Source organism: Paramacrobiotus metropolitanus, unplaced genomic scaffold, assembly GCF_019649055.1.
Source record: "Paramacrobiotus metropolitanus isolate TYO unplaced genomic scaffold, Prichtersi_v1.0 Parri_scaffold0000043, whole genome shotgun sequence".
NCBI lineage: Eukaryota > Metazoa > Tardigrada > Eutardigrada > Parachela > Macrobiotidae > Paramacrobiotus > Paramacrobiotus metropolitanus.
This window is the reverse complement of record NW_026570263.1, coordinates 694,128-711,645: the sequence shown is the minus strand read 5'-3', so window position 1 is coordinate 711,645 and position 17,518 is coordinate 694,128. Positions and strand designations below refer to the sequence as shown.

General features: G+C 49.9%; 2 protein-coding genes across 6 annotated transcripts; both read left to right on the top strand.

The window, feature by feature from the left end:
• Positions 1–624: 624 nt before the first annotated feature.
• LOC129591020 (phospholipid-transporting ATPase IF-like) lies at positions 625–8,350 on the top strand. Of its 2 annotated transcripts, none has more exons than XM_055486501.1 (14): positions 625–930; positions 1,559–1,922; positions 1,985–2,236; positions 2,367–2,456; positions 2,941–3,219; positions 3,283–3,425; positions 3,895–4,255; positions 4,367–4,564; positions 5,101–6,519; positions 6,574–6,761; positions 6,875–7,079; positions 7,135–7,244; positions 7,306–7,492; positions 7,606–8,350. In XM_055486501.1, exons 2-14 carry the CDS (start codon positions 1,875–1,877, stop codon positions 7,897–7,899), a joined length of 3,774 nt encoding a protein of 1,257 aa, XP_055342476.1. In that variant the 5' UTR covers positions 625–930; positions 1,559–1,874; the 3' UTR covers positions 7,900–8,350. The 2 variants fall into 2 exon arrangements, with proteins under 2 accessions (XP_055342476.1, XP_055342477.1); XM_055486502.1 differs by lacking the exon at positions 625–930 and adding an exon at positions 1,263–1,466.
• A 776-nt stretch (positions 8,351–9,126) lies between these two features.
• On the top strand, positions 9,127–16,860 carry LOC129590895 (uncharacterized). 4 transcript variants are annotated; one of them, XM_055486334.1, is made up of 7 exons: positions 9,127–9,336; positions 9,484–10,051; positions 10,253–10,499; positions 14,370–14,628; positions 14,771–14,894; positions 15,011–15,588; positions 15,961–16,860. In XM_055486334.1, the coding sequence occupies exons 2-7, from the start codon at positions 9,601–9,603 to the stop codon at positions 16,159–16,161; spliced, it is 1,860 nt and encodes a 619-aa protein (XP_055342309.1). In that variant the 5' UTR covers positions 9,127–9,336; positions 9,484–9,600; the 3' UTR covers positions 16,162–16,860. The 4 variants fall into 4 exon arrangements, with proteins under 4 accessions (XP_055342309.1, XP_055342308.1, XP_055342310.1 ...); XM_055486333.1 differs by having other exon boundaries at positions 9,128–9,336; positions 15,011–15,600; XM_055486335.1 differs by lacking the exons at positions 9,127–9,336; positions 9,484–10,051; positions 10,253–10,499 and adding an exon at positions 12,515–12,989 and having other exon boundaries at positions 15,011–15,600.
• Positions 16,861–17,518: the final 658 nt, after the last annotated feature.

Below are 17,518 nucleotides of genomic sequence, written 5' to 3'. Positions count from 1 at the left end.
GTGCTCGTTCGTTTTTGCATAGAAAACTTACGACGCGGCGTATAAGAGAAGTACTTCCGGTCAGTGGCGCTTGTTGACATTGGACACTGATCGGCACCAGAGCGCGCAAGCGAACTTGCTGTTGCAAAGAGGAATGCATTTTCAGCTGATCTAAAATATTGCCGGAAAACTGAAGAATCGATAACTACGAGTATTAGTGACAACGAAGCGCTTACAGTGCGCAAAAGAATTCAAAGCAAACAGGAAATCCAGATCGCGCAAGGTGTATTGCGGGCTTTATTTGCGGCTGTCTGCATTGCCTGAGGCAAGTATTACACAGCTGGGGTGGCGTGACCACACGAAGCATTAACCAAGTGCGGAAGTCACAAGAGTGTGTGCGGAAATACGAAACACAGATCCCAAAAACTGAAGCGATCTTCTTACGGATAATTTGATAATGTACTGAAACTACACCAGACAGAAATTCGAATATCGTGAAAGAATAGGATGCATCATGCCGATGAAATTTCCAGTTTGCCACAAAGACAACCGGAAGTACCCTCCACGCCACGCTCGGCACGCCCCGCGTCTACGTCACAAAGACTGAGTGTGGTTTGCCACGACCATTTGACGAGAAAACTGAATGCGTCAACAAGTTAATCAAAATGGTTGAGTTCTGAATGTTTTTTTAGAGATTAGTCATTTTTTATCTCTCTTCTTCGGGTTTTTTTCGCCTTCGGGTGTGAACATTTGTGAGTCTTGAGGCAGAAGGTGGCTTGTGTGTATGTGTGGATTAATCCTAAGCTGTACAGCCTCTGCGTCGAAGGAGTTTGGTGTAATTCGAGTTTGACTGCGAAGAACTTATCACTTTTATCGAAACTGACGAAGAATTCTCTCTCCGATTCCTTCCCATCGCAGCGTGACTGTATCGGAGAATCCAGGCACAGCGAGGTACGGTAGATGATAGTAGAGCCGATGCTGAGAAGAGTTATCGTTCTTGAGACGACAACACTGGCAGGTTAGACGTATCGTGCAGGGAGCTGCCAGTTTCAAGTAGCTGGGTAATCTTACACTTCTTACTTTCTGACAGTTTCACGATAGTTTAGGATGTTTCTGAATGTATACAATTTTTCCAGTGTGTAGAACTGACAAAAAGTAGCGTAGTTGGTTGTGTGTGGCGCTACATAAACATGGCAGTTAACTGTTAACACTCGACTGCAGTACTTTCACGTTTCAACATGAATTGATCAGGTAGGGTTATTTTACCAAGTCTCACTGATCACTGAGCCAAATTACGCAGGAGGATCTTGTGCAGTGTGCAGGGGCAGTCGTTGTAGTAACGGCGTTGTGTGTTCTTTCGTCGGTGACTGTGGGGATGTGACGAAGGTAGCGTGAATTGTCAATTGACGTAATAATGCCAATATTGACTGCCTGCACAGCCCCAGTAGCTGGTCTTCTTCGGCGGGACAACGTTCTGACGTTCAACGGTGCGAGCGTGTATTTGTGTGTGCCCTGAAGATTTCAGTAATAATGGGCATAGGGGATTGTCGGTGTGACGTTTATCGTGTTGCTTGTGTAGATCCGTGACTGCTGGACAGTGCGCGACGAGGATTGTGCGAGGCTGGATGGATGGATGTGCCCGTTGAGTAGGCGGCGCGGTGCGTCGGATGCGCGGCCACCCTGCTGGTCGGCCCGGCCGTCCTTGCCACCATGCTGGGGGGCTGGTCGCCCGGCGATGATCCCATCGGGCTGGTCTTGCTACCCTCCGCTGTCGTCCTGACTCATCTGCTCTCCGTGCTCACTATCATCTCCTCTCTGTCCAGAATCTCAGCGTTGTATTCTCCCTGTCCTCGGGCAGCCTCCCGTCACCCTCCTGGACAGCTGCATCTCCGGCCATGCCCGACAAACGGCCCAACTGGCTGCGCTGGCTCCTGGTTAAACTGGTGCGCATCCCGGTCGCGCTCGTGGCGTCCTGACTCTCAACGTGGTTTTGGTGTGATTGTAGGGAGTGGCGAAGGCGGCCCCCAGCGACACCTACCGCACGGTGTACGTCAACCACTTCCAGCGCCACCTCCCGCCCGCTGGGGCCCCGGCCGATCCCAACCAGCACAACCTCCTGCCGCTGCACCAGCAGAAGCCCCTCCCACACCGCCTCTCCTCCGCGTCGGCCGCCGCCCAGGGCAGTCTCTCAAGGGCCAACGCGGCGCTCCCCGCCGCCGAGGAGAAGTACCCCGACAATCGCATCGTCTCCTCCAAGGTGGGCATGCCGTCTGACCGAAATAGCGCTGTATTTTTTATGGCTGGATTTATTCGTTTATGGCACCCTTATCGTTGTGCCCAATTCATGGTGTGGCGCATCTATTGACGATTGTTGTTTGTCTCTGTAGTATACCGCGTGGAATTTCCTGCCCAAGAATCTCTTCGAGCAGTTCCGCCGTATCGCCAACTTCTACTTCCTTTGTGTCGGGATCATTCAGGTATGGCGCGCTCATCTGCATTCAATACTCTTGTCAATTTATTGTTGTACAATCGACAGCTTACGCCTCAGCGATTTTTATTATTAGTATTCTTGCCATTTTTTGTCAACTTGTTATTTATTATCGCTTTTTATTCGATTAACTAATATTGGCCAGCTACAGTTAAAGTACATCTTTTTATGGAGCTATCGCACCAGGCTACTAAACATATTTCCGGTAAATTTTATTTTTTAACATAACGAACACTGTAATATTGTAAAACAGTGTCGGTGAATTTGGATGTTCAAAATACATAAAATAGCTTCGATTTATTATGAGTACAGTTGAGAAGGTCGATGCAAATAAATCAACAAATTTCGATGAAAAAAATCGATCCTCATTGACGCGCGAGGGAAAAAGATTTTGAAAAGCATATACTCTTTGGATAAGGGCTGTATACAGAACTGTATTACCTCTGCAGTGGTTGATTGTGTATTGTATACAGTTGAGCATCGACAGTCCCGTCAGCCCGGTGACGTCCATCGCTCCGTTAATCTTCGTCGTCTCCGTCACAGCCATCAAGCAGGCGTACGAGGACTGGCTGCGGCACAAGGCGGACCTGCAGGTCAACAACCGGTCGGTGCGCGTCTTGAAGGACGGCCAGCTGCAGCGCGTGCAGGCCAAGCACATCCAGGTGGGCGACATCGTCTACGTCGTGGACGAGCACAAGTTCCCGTGCGACCTGGTCATGCTGGCCTCCAGCAACGACGACGGCCGCTGCAGCGTGAGTATCGGACGATTACTCGCTGTATTCGGGCAGTGGTCGACGGGCTGCTGTTTTTGTTAGGTGACGACGGCCAACCTGGACGGCGAGACCAACCTCAAGGTCTTCCGCTGCAGTCCCGCCACGCAGGCGCTGCAGACCGTCGAGGCGCTGTCCGCGCTGCGCGCCACCATCCAGTGCGAGCAGCCCACCACCGACCTGTACCTGTACGCATTAACGGCGCAACCGCCCCGTGTAGTTGATCATTCTTAATCATCTAAAAATTGGAAAATATGCTTTCTTCCTTAAATGTTCGGTTTCTTCATCGTTAATTAAAAAGTGAACCATAAATAGATTTCTTCTCGTGATTTTTGAATAAAACGAAATCCTAATTACGTAAATTAAGTTTACAAATTGCTTCTGGTTTTGAATTTATAATTAATTCTAATTTTACTAAATATAAGAAATAATTATAATTTTACTTAATAAGAGCCAAGGAATTTCTCCGGTTTCTTAATTAGCAAAATTTATAATTTGTGTAAAAAAATTGCGCCTTTGCATTAGTAAATTTGTTATTAATAAATTAATCTTCACTCTTCAGTAAATGAAATTATTTATCAAATTTCTTGGTTCTTGGTTAATGTGTTAATTAACACATAAAATTACAGGATAAATAATTCCTCTTTTTCTGCGTAGATTCCGCGGGCGGCTGCTGATCCACTCGGACCGCGAGCTGAACGCCTCGACGCCGTACATGACCAGTCTGAGCCAGCAGAACCTGCTGCTGAACGGCGCGCGGCTGAAGAACACGCGCTTCGTCTTCGGCTGCGCCGTCTACACCGGCCAGCAGACGAAGATGGCGCTCAACTCCGTCTACACCAGCAAGAACAAGTGGAGCACCATCGAGCGCGGCATGAACGAGTTCCTCGGCTTCTTCTTGTTGCTCTTGCTACTGGAGGTGGCCGTCTGCACCGGGCTCAAGTACTGGCTCACCGCGCAGCCCCGCGGCCATCCCTGGTACTCACCCCTCCCCCAGGATCCCGAGACACGCGTCACGGTACTCAAGAAAAAGACAAATTATCGTCTGAATTTGTTTATTAATTAGGATTGCGTATTTGTTATGGATTTTCGCTGCATGCGGGAAATATACCGGTATTTGTGCGTGTAGGCGAAAGGCGTCATCCAGGACGTGTTCGCCTTCCTGGTGCTCTTCAACTACATCATTCCCATCTCGCTCTACGTCACGCTGGAGCTGCAGAAGTTCCTCGGTGCCAAATTCCTCGTGTGGGACGTGGAGCTCTTCGACAAGGAGCGCAATCTGCCCGCCAAGGTCAACTCCTCCGATCTCAACGAGGAATTAGGACAGGTACGGCGTCCGTCCTTATGGATGAAATTCAAGCAGATCTGAGCCGTTAAGAAATCATTTTGATTTGAAATAGAGTGGAATTCGACAGATAAATCGTTCAAAATTTTCTCTAGCTTTTGGCTTTGTTAAATTGATTTAAATTAATTTTAGCAGACAGTAAATATTAGGAATAATTCTACCGCTTCCGATTGCAAATCTCAACGCTTCGAGAGGACTTTGATTTCATCCCAAAGAAAACTGATTATAATAAGTGAATTTAGGTTATTCTTAGGTTTATTATATTTTCTCTAAGTAAAAACACTCCTCTTTACTTCCGGCTACTTGTGCTCTTTATTTACATTCACAAGAAACAAATACACAACAACAAAGGTTTTAAGAGGCTGTAAAAAGAATATTCATTTAGGAAATTTATCCCTATGACCAAAATTGCTTTTTCGGTTTTCAATTGCGTTGAATTAAATTGTAACTTTTTCTCCTTCGCTTGAAGTAGCTTTGAAATTTAGTTAAACTGGATAATATGTGTCGTCGTTGTACAGGTGGAATATCTGTTCTCCGACAAGACCGGGACGTTGACGGAGAACGACATGATCTTCCGGAAGTGCGCCGTGGGTGAGCGCGTGTTCGGGGACGTGGGCGGCCGGCTGATGGAGGTGTTCGAGGGCAACACGCAGGACTATTTAGTGGACCTGACCGAGCCGGAGCTGCAGCGCTTCATGCTGCTGCTGGTCCTCTGCCACACCGTTGAGGTCAGCCAGGTGCCGCTCCTGCCCACCTCCTCCGAGAACCTCAAGGGCAAGGGCCGGCGCAAAGGCCGCAGCTTCTCCGACGAGTCGATGCGGCTGCGGCACGCCAAGGGCGAGGTGTTCTACGAGGGCGCCAGTCCGGATGAGACGGCGCTGGTGCTGGCCTGCCGGCGCTACGGCGTCGTCTTCAAGGACCACAAGGACGGGCATCACGTCGTCAGCTATTTAGGGGAGGAGAGCCGCTACGAGGTGCTGCGCGTGCTGGAGTTCGACGCGGACAGGAAGCGGATGAGCGTCGTCGTGCGGCTGGACGAGTACCGCGTCGTGCTGCTGGTCAAGGGCGCCGAGACGGCCGTCCTCCCGCGGGTCACCGCCGGGGACGTGGAGCGCATGCAGCGGCATGTCGACGCCTTCGCGCAGGAAGGCCTGCGGACGCTGGTGATGGCCGAGCGGCAGATGGGCAACGAGGAGTGGATCGCCTTCCTCGACGACCTCAACGAAGCCAGCAACCTGTTGGTCGACCGGGAGACGCGCGTCCGCGAGGTGTACGAGGACCTGGAGAGCAATCTGACCCTCCTCGGCGCGTCCGGCGTGGAGGACCGCCTGCAGGACGGGGTGGCGGAGACGCTGGAGGCGCTGCGCGTCGCCGGCATCCGCAGCTGGATCCTCACCGGCGACAAACAGGAGACGGCCGTCAACGTCAGCTACTCGTGCGGCCACTTCAAGAAGAGCATGCTGGAGCTGCATCTGACCAAGTGCGAGGACGTCAGCACGTGCGAGACGCTGCTGCAGACCATGCGGCAGACCATGATCCAGCAGGAGGCCGACCGCGAGAACTGTCTGGTGGTGGACGGCGCCAGTCTCAAGCTGGCCTGGGAGCACCACCGCACGCTGCTGCGCGACGTGGCCATGGGCTGCGTCGCGGTGTTGTGCTGCCGGATGTCGCCGATCCAGAAGGCGCTCATCGTCCGCATGATCAAGGACTCCCCGAAGCATCCCATCACGGCGGCCATCGGCGACGGCGCCAACGACGTCAGCATGATCCAGGAGGCCCATGTGGGGCTGGGCATCTACGGGAAGGAGGGACGGCAGGCGGCGCGGGCCGCTGATTTCTCGTTTGGCAGGTTCCGGATGTTGAGCAAGATCTTTCTGGTGCATGGGCACTGGTACTACCACCGCGTGGCCACGCTGGTCCAATACTTCTTCTACAAGGTAAGCGCTTCTTGATCTACCGTTTCCGACAGTTGTTGATGTGGTTTGTTGCAGAATCTGGCGTTTATCACGTCGCAAGTGTTCTTCGCGTTCTTCTCGGCGTTCTCCGCGCAGACAGTGTTTGACGGGGTTTATCTGACCTTTTACAACATCATCTTCACCTCGGCGCCCATCCTGGCGTTCGGGCTGTTCGAGCAGGATGTCCCGTCGCCACTGCTGCAGGCGCAACCGCATCTCTACAGGTTCGTAACGAAACAGTCGCGAGAATTAAAAATAAATTTATTATTTATTTCTGTTACATTTATTTTTGTATTTTATGTGTATTTTGGTTGACGTGTCAACACGTGTGTTTTAGTCTGAATCGTCGGAACGCGCGGCTGTCGGTGAGGGAGTTCGCCACGTGGAACCTGTTGGGTGTGTGGCACGCCGTGGTCTTCTTCTTCGGCTTCTACTGCTTGGTGTCGCCCAACGGCGTGCTGGACCGCAGCGGCCAGAACTACGACATGTGGACCTTCGGCACGGCCGTCTTCACCACCATCATCCTCGTCGTCAACCTCAAGGTCAGTCGTCATGCCTTTATGAAATGTTCCAGCTGTTATAGCCGGTGCTTTGCAGATTCTCTTATACGCTCGCCACTGGAACGGCTTCCTGCTGGGCGCCGTGCTGATCAGCTTCCTGGCCTTCCTCACGGTGTCGCTGCTGTACAACGCCGCGGTGTGGAAAAAGTAAGTCACCCGGATGGCAAAAAATTCAGATAAAATTAGGTGACGTGTTTTATTGTAACAGCATGGTGAGTCCGGACATGTACTGGGTGTTCTTCGTCGTCTTCGCCAACCCCTCGATGCCGCTGTGCATCCTGCTGCTGGTGGTGGCCGCGCTCCTCCCGGACGTGATCCTGCAGGTGCTGGAGACCAGCCAGCTGCGCTCCGCCTTCCTCAAGCCCTTCCTCGACTGGCGGCCCACCCTGCCCATGGTAAGCACACCGCGTCCCACCTCTTCTGTCTCTCGCCGTCTAATCGAACGTTCATTGATGTATTGGATGAATAATAATAATAATAATGATAATAATAATAATAATAATTGCAGCGCAAATGGAGTCCGCGGTCCTTCTCGCTGGAGGGCGAGATGGAGAAGAACAGCCGCCTGGCCGTGCGCAGCCGCTACCACGGCCCGGCGCTGTCCATGGCCACCACCGCCGACTCGGGCAACTCGGGGACCGTCTCCCTGTCGGCGCTGGGCCAGCAGGCGCGGTATCGCGCGCATTCGCCGTCCCCCGAGCCTCCGGCGGACGACGGGGGGCTGGTGGGGCACCCGCACCCCAGCACCGTCCACTTCCTGCCCCTCGACGCGGCCCCCGCCCCGCGCATCGTCGCCACATGAAAGCGGGGGTTATTAGCGCGTCGTTTCTCGTCTGCACCCCGGTGATGCAAGTGCTGTGATGCCAAAGGAGCCTTCGTTAGCAGAGATGTCAATTATCCTTGTTTGGCTGCCTCGGTGAAGGAGGCAGTTAGTCCCGATGGCGGACGACGGCGTCCGCGTCCTTCCGCACCATTCCCTCCGCGGCGATGGCGGTCCGCGACTGAGTCAGTAATCTTTTCTCTTGTGAATCTGTAATCTGTTGTTTTGTTGTCCAGTGCGCGTTCTTTTATGCCGGCAGCGGCCGGCGCGGGAATCTCTCCGTTGCAGGGCGTCAAATAGATTTTATATTGGGTGTTTTTACTGCGTTTTCTGTGCTCGTGATACACGTGGACCGCAAATGTTTGTAGCCGTGTTTGTGTCGGTACAGCTGCTGTTTTACGCTGAATATTCAACAGTTTAAATCAATAAAAAATCAAATTATATTCTAAATTTATGCAGACTGCCTCGGAGACACGTAGTAATATTTTTATTTACTGAAATGCCGAACGTTCAACACCGGAAGTGTTCCTTTCCGAAAAATGGAAGCCTTTTCTATCCTAAACAGTGGTTAAAACGGTGGGGTTTAGTCCGGCGCTAATCCGGCGAAGTAATTAGACTCTGTTGTTGAAATGCGGCCGCGTAGGTGCGCACAGCGGCAGCGTTGTGCCGGCGGGCGCGTAATCAGGCGCTAATCAGGACGGATTCAACGGCCGGTCTCCTCGCGGGCAGGATCAGCCAGGAAAAAGTGTGTTACGAGGATTTTCGATCGCGCTCGCCTATCAATTCTATAAATGCCGGCTACTACGCGCTGTTTACGGTTTCCATAGAATACTCCACACACCGGCGCCGCTGTCGCGCGGCCTAACGTAAATCGATAAAACGCTAACCGGGAGGAAATCAGCGGCGTTGTAGCGCCAACACAGCGCCGATGCCGGCCGGAGATGGATGCCGAATTAGCGAGCATATAGCCGGCACGGCGCCAGGCCAGTCGCTGTTGTATATATACACACGATGCTGCTGCCCTGATGGGCTGTTGTTACTTGTTCCGCCGCGGACTAGACAAACGTCTGCACTGATCTCACGACGTACTTTCCATGTACGAGCGCGGCACCATTTTATTCTGTTGATGCCAATGGCCCGCTTCGGCTGTATACAGTAGAGAGAGAGCAGTTTCCTTGGCATTTTCATTTTGCTGCATGGCTATTTTCATTTTACGGTGTAGTAGTCGCGGCCGCAGTATGAACGGGGCGCATATATATGTGACCAGCTGAGTGAGTGAGTCGGTTATCGTGAAACATTTGTAGCAGACAGTCATCTGTCGATCGGGCTGTTCGTGTTCCAGCAGCTGCACCACATCCTCTCATCGTCTACACTCGGCTAACATTCAATTTCCCGTCGCCGACTGCAACACATTGCCTGGTATGTAGATCTCTGTAGGGCAAATCGGGATCTGTGCCATCGACGCCGGATAGAATAATGCTCCAGCATCCCGGCTATAATCGGCGATAATCTCTCCGTAATTATAATTATTCCCGTTGCGTGTAATAATCGTTGATTGCCTTGCAGGGTCTTCTTCGGAGCAAGACTTATTTACGAGTTACTGCAGCTGCAAGTTGCATATATTAATCTACATATACCGGCATCGCAAACAGGCCATTTCCTTGAATTTCGCGGTTAGAGAAAATGTCAGCCTCGGAGCATGCAGCGCAGCTGGCAGCCGTTGCTGAAAGTGACCGGCATTTCCAGCTGACAGCTGCCGGCCAGCCGTTCTCAATGGACGCTCAACGGTCAGCTGAGAGAGCCAGCAGCATCAGCGAGCAGAGTAGCGCTGCAGCAAATTCCAGCGTATTCAGCGCGGCGCATGCCGGCCTAGACAGCAGCCTGCATCACAGACGTGCCAGCGCCGATCTGCAGAATCAGATCAGCCTCAGCGCGCCGCCCAGCTTCGCTATCGTTAGCGCCATGTGCGCTTCTCCCTCTGCCGCATCCGTGTCTGCAGTGACAGCCAACAACCGGCTGACCGCAGCCGATCGCGATCGCCCGCTGCACCCACACAGCTTCCCGGAATGCTACCGTCTAAATGTTCATAACACGTTTGTGCCGGCTGACAATCATCAGGAAATTCTTCTAGCAGGTATCGTGCACACTGCATACATTCCATGCCATAAAAATATGAATACGTCTATATATCCGGCATTAGTTTCTTGACAGTTCTACGTATAGTAAAATTTTTCTGACTTTAATAGTCTGTTTACTGCAGAAAATCAGACATTTTCCCCCGTTTTGCCTATAGTATCTATTTTAACTGATTAATTAACGGCATTGCTGATTGCAGAGCATCAGTCTAATACGGATACGCATTACGGCAAAAAGAAACCGGCAGGTAAAACACAGCCGGCAGATGTGCTGAATTGCAGCCAAGTGAAGACGGTCAACAGCGCCGCCGCCGCTAATAACGCTAACGACGACGACACCGGGAAGGCAACAACCGCGGACGCATTGGTTACCGGCAAGTGCAGCAGCAGCAGCGCTGCCGTCGCGGTTAAAGAACGTGGAAATTCTGTTGCTGTTGGAGTTAAGAGGTAAATGCCCCGTAAACACAGTACACACTACGCGCGGTAATTGTACTCACTACTGCTACTACGCGGCCGCCGACGTCAGCCGTCTGCACTTCCAGTAGAATTCACTTCCTTTGCAACCCGAAACCTTAACAGTCTGCTTCTACTCTGATTATTGGTATTGTCGGCTTTTCAATACGCCAGCGCCACAGCACACCGGCACGGAAGCGTATTATTCGGTGCTTCGATTTGTGTCGGCGTAAAATAGTGTTGTGAAACCGGCACGGCCGGTCAGCTGAGCTTGTACCGGCGCAGTGCAGCCTGCGTTTTTAGCGTAGGACGCGACACGCCTATAAACATCCGCGTACTATACACACATCGACTGTATGTACTGTACTGTACTTGCTGCATATTATCATGCACACGTACAGTACGGTATATAACCGTACATCACTAACTAGAACATTTATAGGCATAGCCTTGTAAACGCTGCAGACGATACGAATACAGCAGTATTTCCGCCGATTACTCTACGTTACAAGAACGCATGAGCACGGTTAATACAGACTATAGAGTGTAGCGAGGGTGAGTAGGGCGAGCAAGTTCTTCCGGTCGCCATGACAACGTTCGCTGGCATCGCGCAGCAGAGCAATGGCTGACCGGAGCAAGAAAAAAGCAGACCCCTGGCAAGACAGCAGACACTATGAGACAATCAGGCAAAGTACCTTCAACCAGACCGATCATTTTCCGGCTCCCATCTTGGCCGACAGCTGCTGTCGGGAGCGTTGTCAAGTTCGAGTCGCGCGACCGCGAAGGTTAAAAGCCTCAATCTTTAGTGACTCTTCGCCTTTACTTGACTGTGCAAAATTTTGATTTGTCTTTAAGTATCTTTTTGCTGAAGCGGTACTCGTACGCATCGTTCGGTATACGAGCTTATCATACTCTTTTATTCAGTATTTAAAATATCCGCGGCTGCGGGTGCATACTGATTTAATCATTAACGAAAAAAAAATGTAAAATAATGTAGATCAAAGTTGGAAGCAAATTCTGACGTCAGTGGAAAAGATATTAGTACTGGCTTAATTAATACCAATTATATCCGAACATAGTAATTAAATAATAATTTTAAGGGATGAAATTTCGAAAAGATATTATTATCGCGGCACCGTTGCATCATCCATGGCATCAAGGCGGTCAGTGCATAAATTTGTCTGGCATGCGCTGCCGTCTATGGCGGTACCAAGTACAATTAGGTCAGGCTGCAGGCTACCGCACAGAGGAATGGCAAAAAAATGTGGGTAAAGTAGATAATCGTTAAAAAAAATATTGCGCGTGCGCTTCTGTATTAAGTACTAGCACTGTCATCACTGCTATGCACTCATCCCGGAAACGATTCGAAAACTTAAATGGGAATTCGATGCGTAAGTAAATTAATAAACGGATAATTAATCTCAATAAAATTATGGCTCACACAAAAATAACTGACATGTTCTGTTACAACAGTAAAACGTTTTTGAAGCCTGCATGCCGGTTATTAATAACTTGAATAAACCTATTTTAAATAATATATTTTAGTAAAAGCTAATTTAGTAATAAGTCTTTTTTTAGCCAGTCATAATTTCCAAATTCCGGCTGTTATTATGATCTTGAATTAGGACATAAAACACTTTTGGCTGGGCTGATCGTCGTAGCTGACAATCAGCCAGCTGTTCTGCACTCGTACTCGTACTGCACCAAATCAGCGAGTTTACCAGTTCACCATTTAAATCCACGTACAGTACAAAATGCGCGGCAAAAGTTAAGCGTGGTATTAATGGTAAGTGGAAGGCTAACGAGTAGAGAGACGTGTCGTACAAGTGTGTCAGACAGTGCAGGACGTACGAAGTTTAAGCGGGACGGCCGCAACCGCGCCACCGCGATGCGTCAACAACATGAGAGCATGATAGAGCAGAGTGCACAGTGCATTCACCGATTCACATATTTCGCATATCACTGGGCTGCTGCGCTGCAACAACGGCAAGCAGCTGACTAAAGGCTCGGCAACCATTCACACTGTTCACAATCTGTACGCTAGTGAGTAGCCCGTCATTCAGGCACAGCTGCTCGGCTTGGATTGCGCGCGCGTCTATCGGACGATTTTCTGTCTGAACGGTTGTACTTGCGCGCAGAGAGTTGCACACACACACACTGCGCTGTCTGCTGCCTGTGTCTGTGTGAAGAGATTTGATCGGAGCTTTATAGACGTTGCAGTCGTTGCTCGTTAAGATTTATTCACAGTTCATCTGGCCGCGCGGTCGCTACACGTCAGGAGTATCCTGTCCTCCGCTGATTTTCGTTTATTAGTCGAAATTTGGTCCCCTAGTTTTCTGACCGTAACGTACGCTATCAGGAGGCCATGAACAGCTGCCTGAATAGTGTTGCTAGTAATTTGAAGGGTTTTCACGCCATTGAGTCTGTTGAGGAGAAATATTTACCGTTAGACGATTCCCGCTGTGCCGTTGCAAGTACCTCACGGTAAGTTGAGTCAGCTGGGAAGCCAGACAGAATACTTACAACTTACCTGGTTCGTCGATCATTTTGGAGATCGTATTTTCTTAAACCAGGTCACAAGGTCCTCTCGTGTCCTGTTTTATTATTTTCGTCATTATTATTTATCGGAATGCTTATTATTATCAATAATTTAATATTCCTATTCAAACTGCAGCAGCTAAAACTTCGTTTATTAACGGGGATAATTTACCAGGCTACTGGAAAATATTTTTAATAAATTATAAATATTCAAAATAACGATGCAGTTCTCTGTCCTGTTCGTTCGAATTTCTTATTTCTGTATCGTTTTATTTTGGGAATTTAATTGATTATTGAATATTATTCGCTTCGAAAATGAGGTAATTAAATATGGTTAAAATTTGAACCTGATTTCATACTGTCAATAAACAACTGGAAAAATAAAAATACTTTCTAAATCTTTTTCCGCGGTAATTTTCCGCCATTTTGATTTCCTAAATACATATCGCGTTTTGTGGTTATCTGATGATTCTCACCGTCTGCGTATGTTATTGTTTAGTAAATTTTTTCTGATTTTATTTGGCATTGACCGATTGACGTGTTGGAAAAGTTGGGGCAGTGTGTATGTGTACAAATGTGCAATCTGCTGCGAGCGATGTGTGGGACTGGTATTTATTTGATGGCAGATGGTGTGAACTGGCTGACGCGAGTGTGAGTCAGACCGGCCATGCACAGTGCATGCCCTCATCAGCAGTTTACGCGTACGAGCTAATCGTCAGCTGCCGGCTGCGATATTCAGACGCGTATCAACACGTACGAACATGTTTAAAGCCGTACGGTGCACTGCGGCCTACAAATCCGCCGTCAGCGCACCCGGGCCGTTATCGATGTGAACCATCATGAGTTGGAAAATAGGTCAGGGCCGCAGCGATGCTGGTGGAAATTGTTCAGCTCGCGAGCTGTGTGTTTTTTTCGGCCGGAGCAGACGCGAGTAATGCCGCGGCAGACTGTGTGCCGGCGTAGTTGACGATTTTGCATCCTGTGCTTCGCCGAATTTAATCGTTATTACACCCGTCGCGGCGTACTACGCCAGCTAATTTTCGTGTTGAAACGCGAGAGACTGGCCGTTGTCGCGGCGCCGTTCGCGCCCAGACACGCATGCCTGGCAGTGCAGTGTCGCGTTGAGTGCCGATTATTCCTCCATTTCTTTTTTGAATTCCTACGTTGAGGACCGTTTTGTAGGTGTTGTTTCACGATAGGACTTTACATTCGTTCCGAATATTTTTTTTAGAGGGAGGGGCCTGTTTTGACTTCGTTATTTTCGATATTGTGCCTCTTTTTGTGAACTGTGGCTTTGGCTGATGTTTGGTGTTTGGTTTGGTGCAGGAATAAGCGTCCGACGCCGTCCCTGGACGAATCGATTGCAAGCAAGACGGACATGATGAACTGCGCGGCGTCCTCCGCGTCGTCGGCCTCGGCGTCGCCCGGACCCAGTCTGCCGGTGCCGGAGCAGGACAAGCGTATGCGCCGCGAGATCGCCAACAGCAACGAGCGCCGACGCATGCAGTGCATCAACAACGGCTTCGTCAGTCTCCAGAACATCCTCCCCAAGAACTACATGAAACGCGGCGAGAAGATGAGCAAGGTATGAGTAATCGACGTCATCGAACAGCTGTTCCAGTCAGCTGTTTATTTTTACACAAATTATTACTCATTGAATTACAGTATGATAGTATTTTTTTATTTTCGGTAATTCGGTTTTTGACTACGGTTGTTATTTGTTGCAGGCGGCCATCCTGCAGAGCACGGTGGACTACATCACCAAGCTGGTGACGGACAATCAGAAGCTGCAGAGCAAGAACGACGTCCTGGCGCAGAAACTGAACAGCGCCCGTCTCGACAGCGGCGGAGGTGAGTTATAATTAATTCCAATTGACTACAATGTAAACTAAATTACGTTCTAATAATTTCATTATAAATTGCATTTTAAATCGAGCGACTGGATTAATTGGTGATTTTGTTTGCAGAATCGAACGACGAAGGCATCTCGGTGTCGGAGGACCGCTGCGTCAGCACCACGGAGGCCTCCAGCACCGCCGGCGGCACGGCGCTGCAGTGGCGCGCCAAATGGGAGCAGGAGCACTATCTGTGCACGCAGGCCTACGAGGACATTCGCCGCTTGCTGGCGCAGATGGAGTACTGCCCGGCCGGCTGCGCCAAGCACATTCCCACCGCCCAGCACCAGCCACAACAGCCGCCGAATATGGTGCAGCTGCGCCACGACACCGCCGCCGCGACCGCCCCCGGGGCCGGCGATCTGCAGCTGCCCAGTCTGCCGGTGGCCGTGCCGGTGGAGGACTATCTGATGGCCGTCAAGAACGTCACGGTGCCGCTGGCCATGCCGCTCCTCGTCACCGCCAACGAGATGGACAAGATGGCCGCGTCGCGCGTCATCAAGGTGGACACGTACTCGCAGTTCCCGGAGCCGCCGGCGCCCGGGAGTCCCGGGGCGGCGGTGGCCACGGAGGGGGTCAAGCGCCGGGTGGAGTCGCGGCGCAAGAGCAGTCTGCGCTGTCCCTGCGGATCCTCCACGTGCAACGTCCTGGTATGTACTCAGGTAGGCGTGAAGCTGCCGTAAACTTCAGTTAAGTAAACATTAATTATAATACTAATAATGATTAGTAAGTAATTAGTAATGATTGGTAATTTTTTATTTAATTAATATTTTCTTTCATTTTTGTTAATTTTGTTAGTAATTTATTTGAATACGCGGATTAGTTGAAAAATATCTAAGAACAGCAGAAATAATTAAAAATTTCAACGTTGTCACGCGAAAGTCTCTTCGACTTACCATTAATAATGATTTGTATTTATTTTGTTTTTTCTTTTATTTGTCTTCGTTGATTTGTATTACGATTTTAATCCTTTACAACAGTTAAAATGGTAAAAATTCTAACGTGGTGTTGTTGATTGGCAGGCGGAACGGGACGCTATGGGACGGCGGCAGAACCTGACGGGCTTCGACCTGCTGTTCGAGGCCATCACCTACTCGGAGCTGAACGCGCAGTGGGACTGCGGCCGCAGCGACTCGGGCTGCAGCGACGAGACGGTGCGCTCCGCCGAGCCGCCCAAGAAGCGCGCGCGCCACACCAAGAACAGCGAGCACCGCGCCTCCTAAACACACGCGGCCGCTCCCTTCCTGTGCAGCGGACGAACGTACCTACTTATCCTGGCAATTTGAGCGCGGGAACCGGAGGGATAATCCTGCAGCGACGCGGAGAACGCGGCGCCATTTGCTCAGCTTGTACTATATGCTCCTTGGTTCTTCTCTCTCTTTCCCGCGCTTTTCTCTTCATATCCATTCATTAATCATGCCGAAGACGGCCAGCGTCCGCCCTGGCAGTTTCGTGGGCCGCGCGCTATGCCAAAGATGAATCTCCTGCTGCTGCTTCCTTCCTGTTTTTCCCGCGCGGACGATCGGCGGTGTTTTCGACGTGTGTTTTTGCAGCCCAGCATGAAGCAACGTTGTCAGTGCGGCGAGGTTTTTTCTATTATTTATTGGATGCCTCTAATTTATTCTTTTTTTGTACCGAATTTTTTTGGCCGGCTGTTTTCAGTCGGGCGCGCGCAATCCAGAGAATTGGCGCGCATTTTGCACGTTTCCTTACACAATATGTTGAGCATGCGATAGCGATGTTGCGATGTTTGGTGTTTGTTTGTGAGTGGGTACGAGTTTAGCGTTTGCGGCTGTTTTTGGACGATGTTTTCTTGAATTTGCACTTTGCTAGGGCAGCGTGGTTTTGTTTTCTAATTCCTGTGCGGTGTCTGCAGCTGGCGGCGTTGTCGTTCAAGTGCGCATAATAAATTCTCTTGTTTCTTTTTCTAACGGGAATTATTCTGTTGGTTGCCGGCGTAAATTAACTACAGGGGTGCTACGCCAAGTTCGGGCAGTTGCGTAAAATAAATTAAAAATATTCCCGTACGCCATTTTGTTTTCGTTTTTTCACTTTTCTAGTGTAACTTTTTCTTGCGAATCTAACGATGTCTAATTTTTAATCATTCGACTAGACAGTAAGGGGCCAGGCGGAATATACATAAGAGGCGGGGGTGAAGGTAGTTTTTCGGGGGCTTATAACTGGACCGATTCAAAATGTCCCAACAAATATTCTTGCTCGAGCCATTTTAAAAACTATTGAGTAACGCAGAAGGTGTCGTTCAAGGGTCGGCAATGGGGACTTGTGCCATCAGTGCTCGAGGTGACCTCGGAACAAGATGCATTTCCCATAGACTTGTATGTTAAAAACTACCTACAGGGGAATGCGGTTGCCTAGAGCACCGATCCCATTAGGGAACATTTTATTGTTTAAACTGAAGGTAGGGAAGGACCCTTAGAAAATACAGCTCACACCTCACAGTTCTCAATGTCCACCAATTTTTAAATTTTTGTTGAAGGAACATGATTATTTCGTTCTAAGCAGTGCGATTTTTGCACAAAAAATGAAATTAGAAATTCGGCTCGCATTCCTTGTACATCA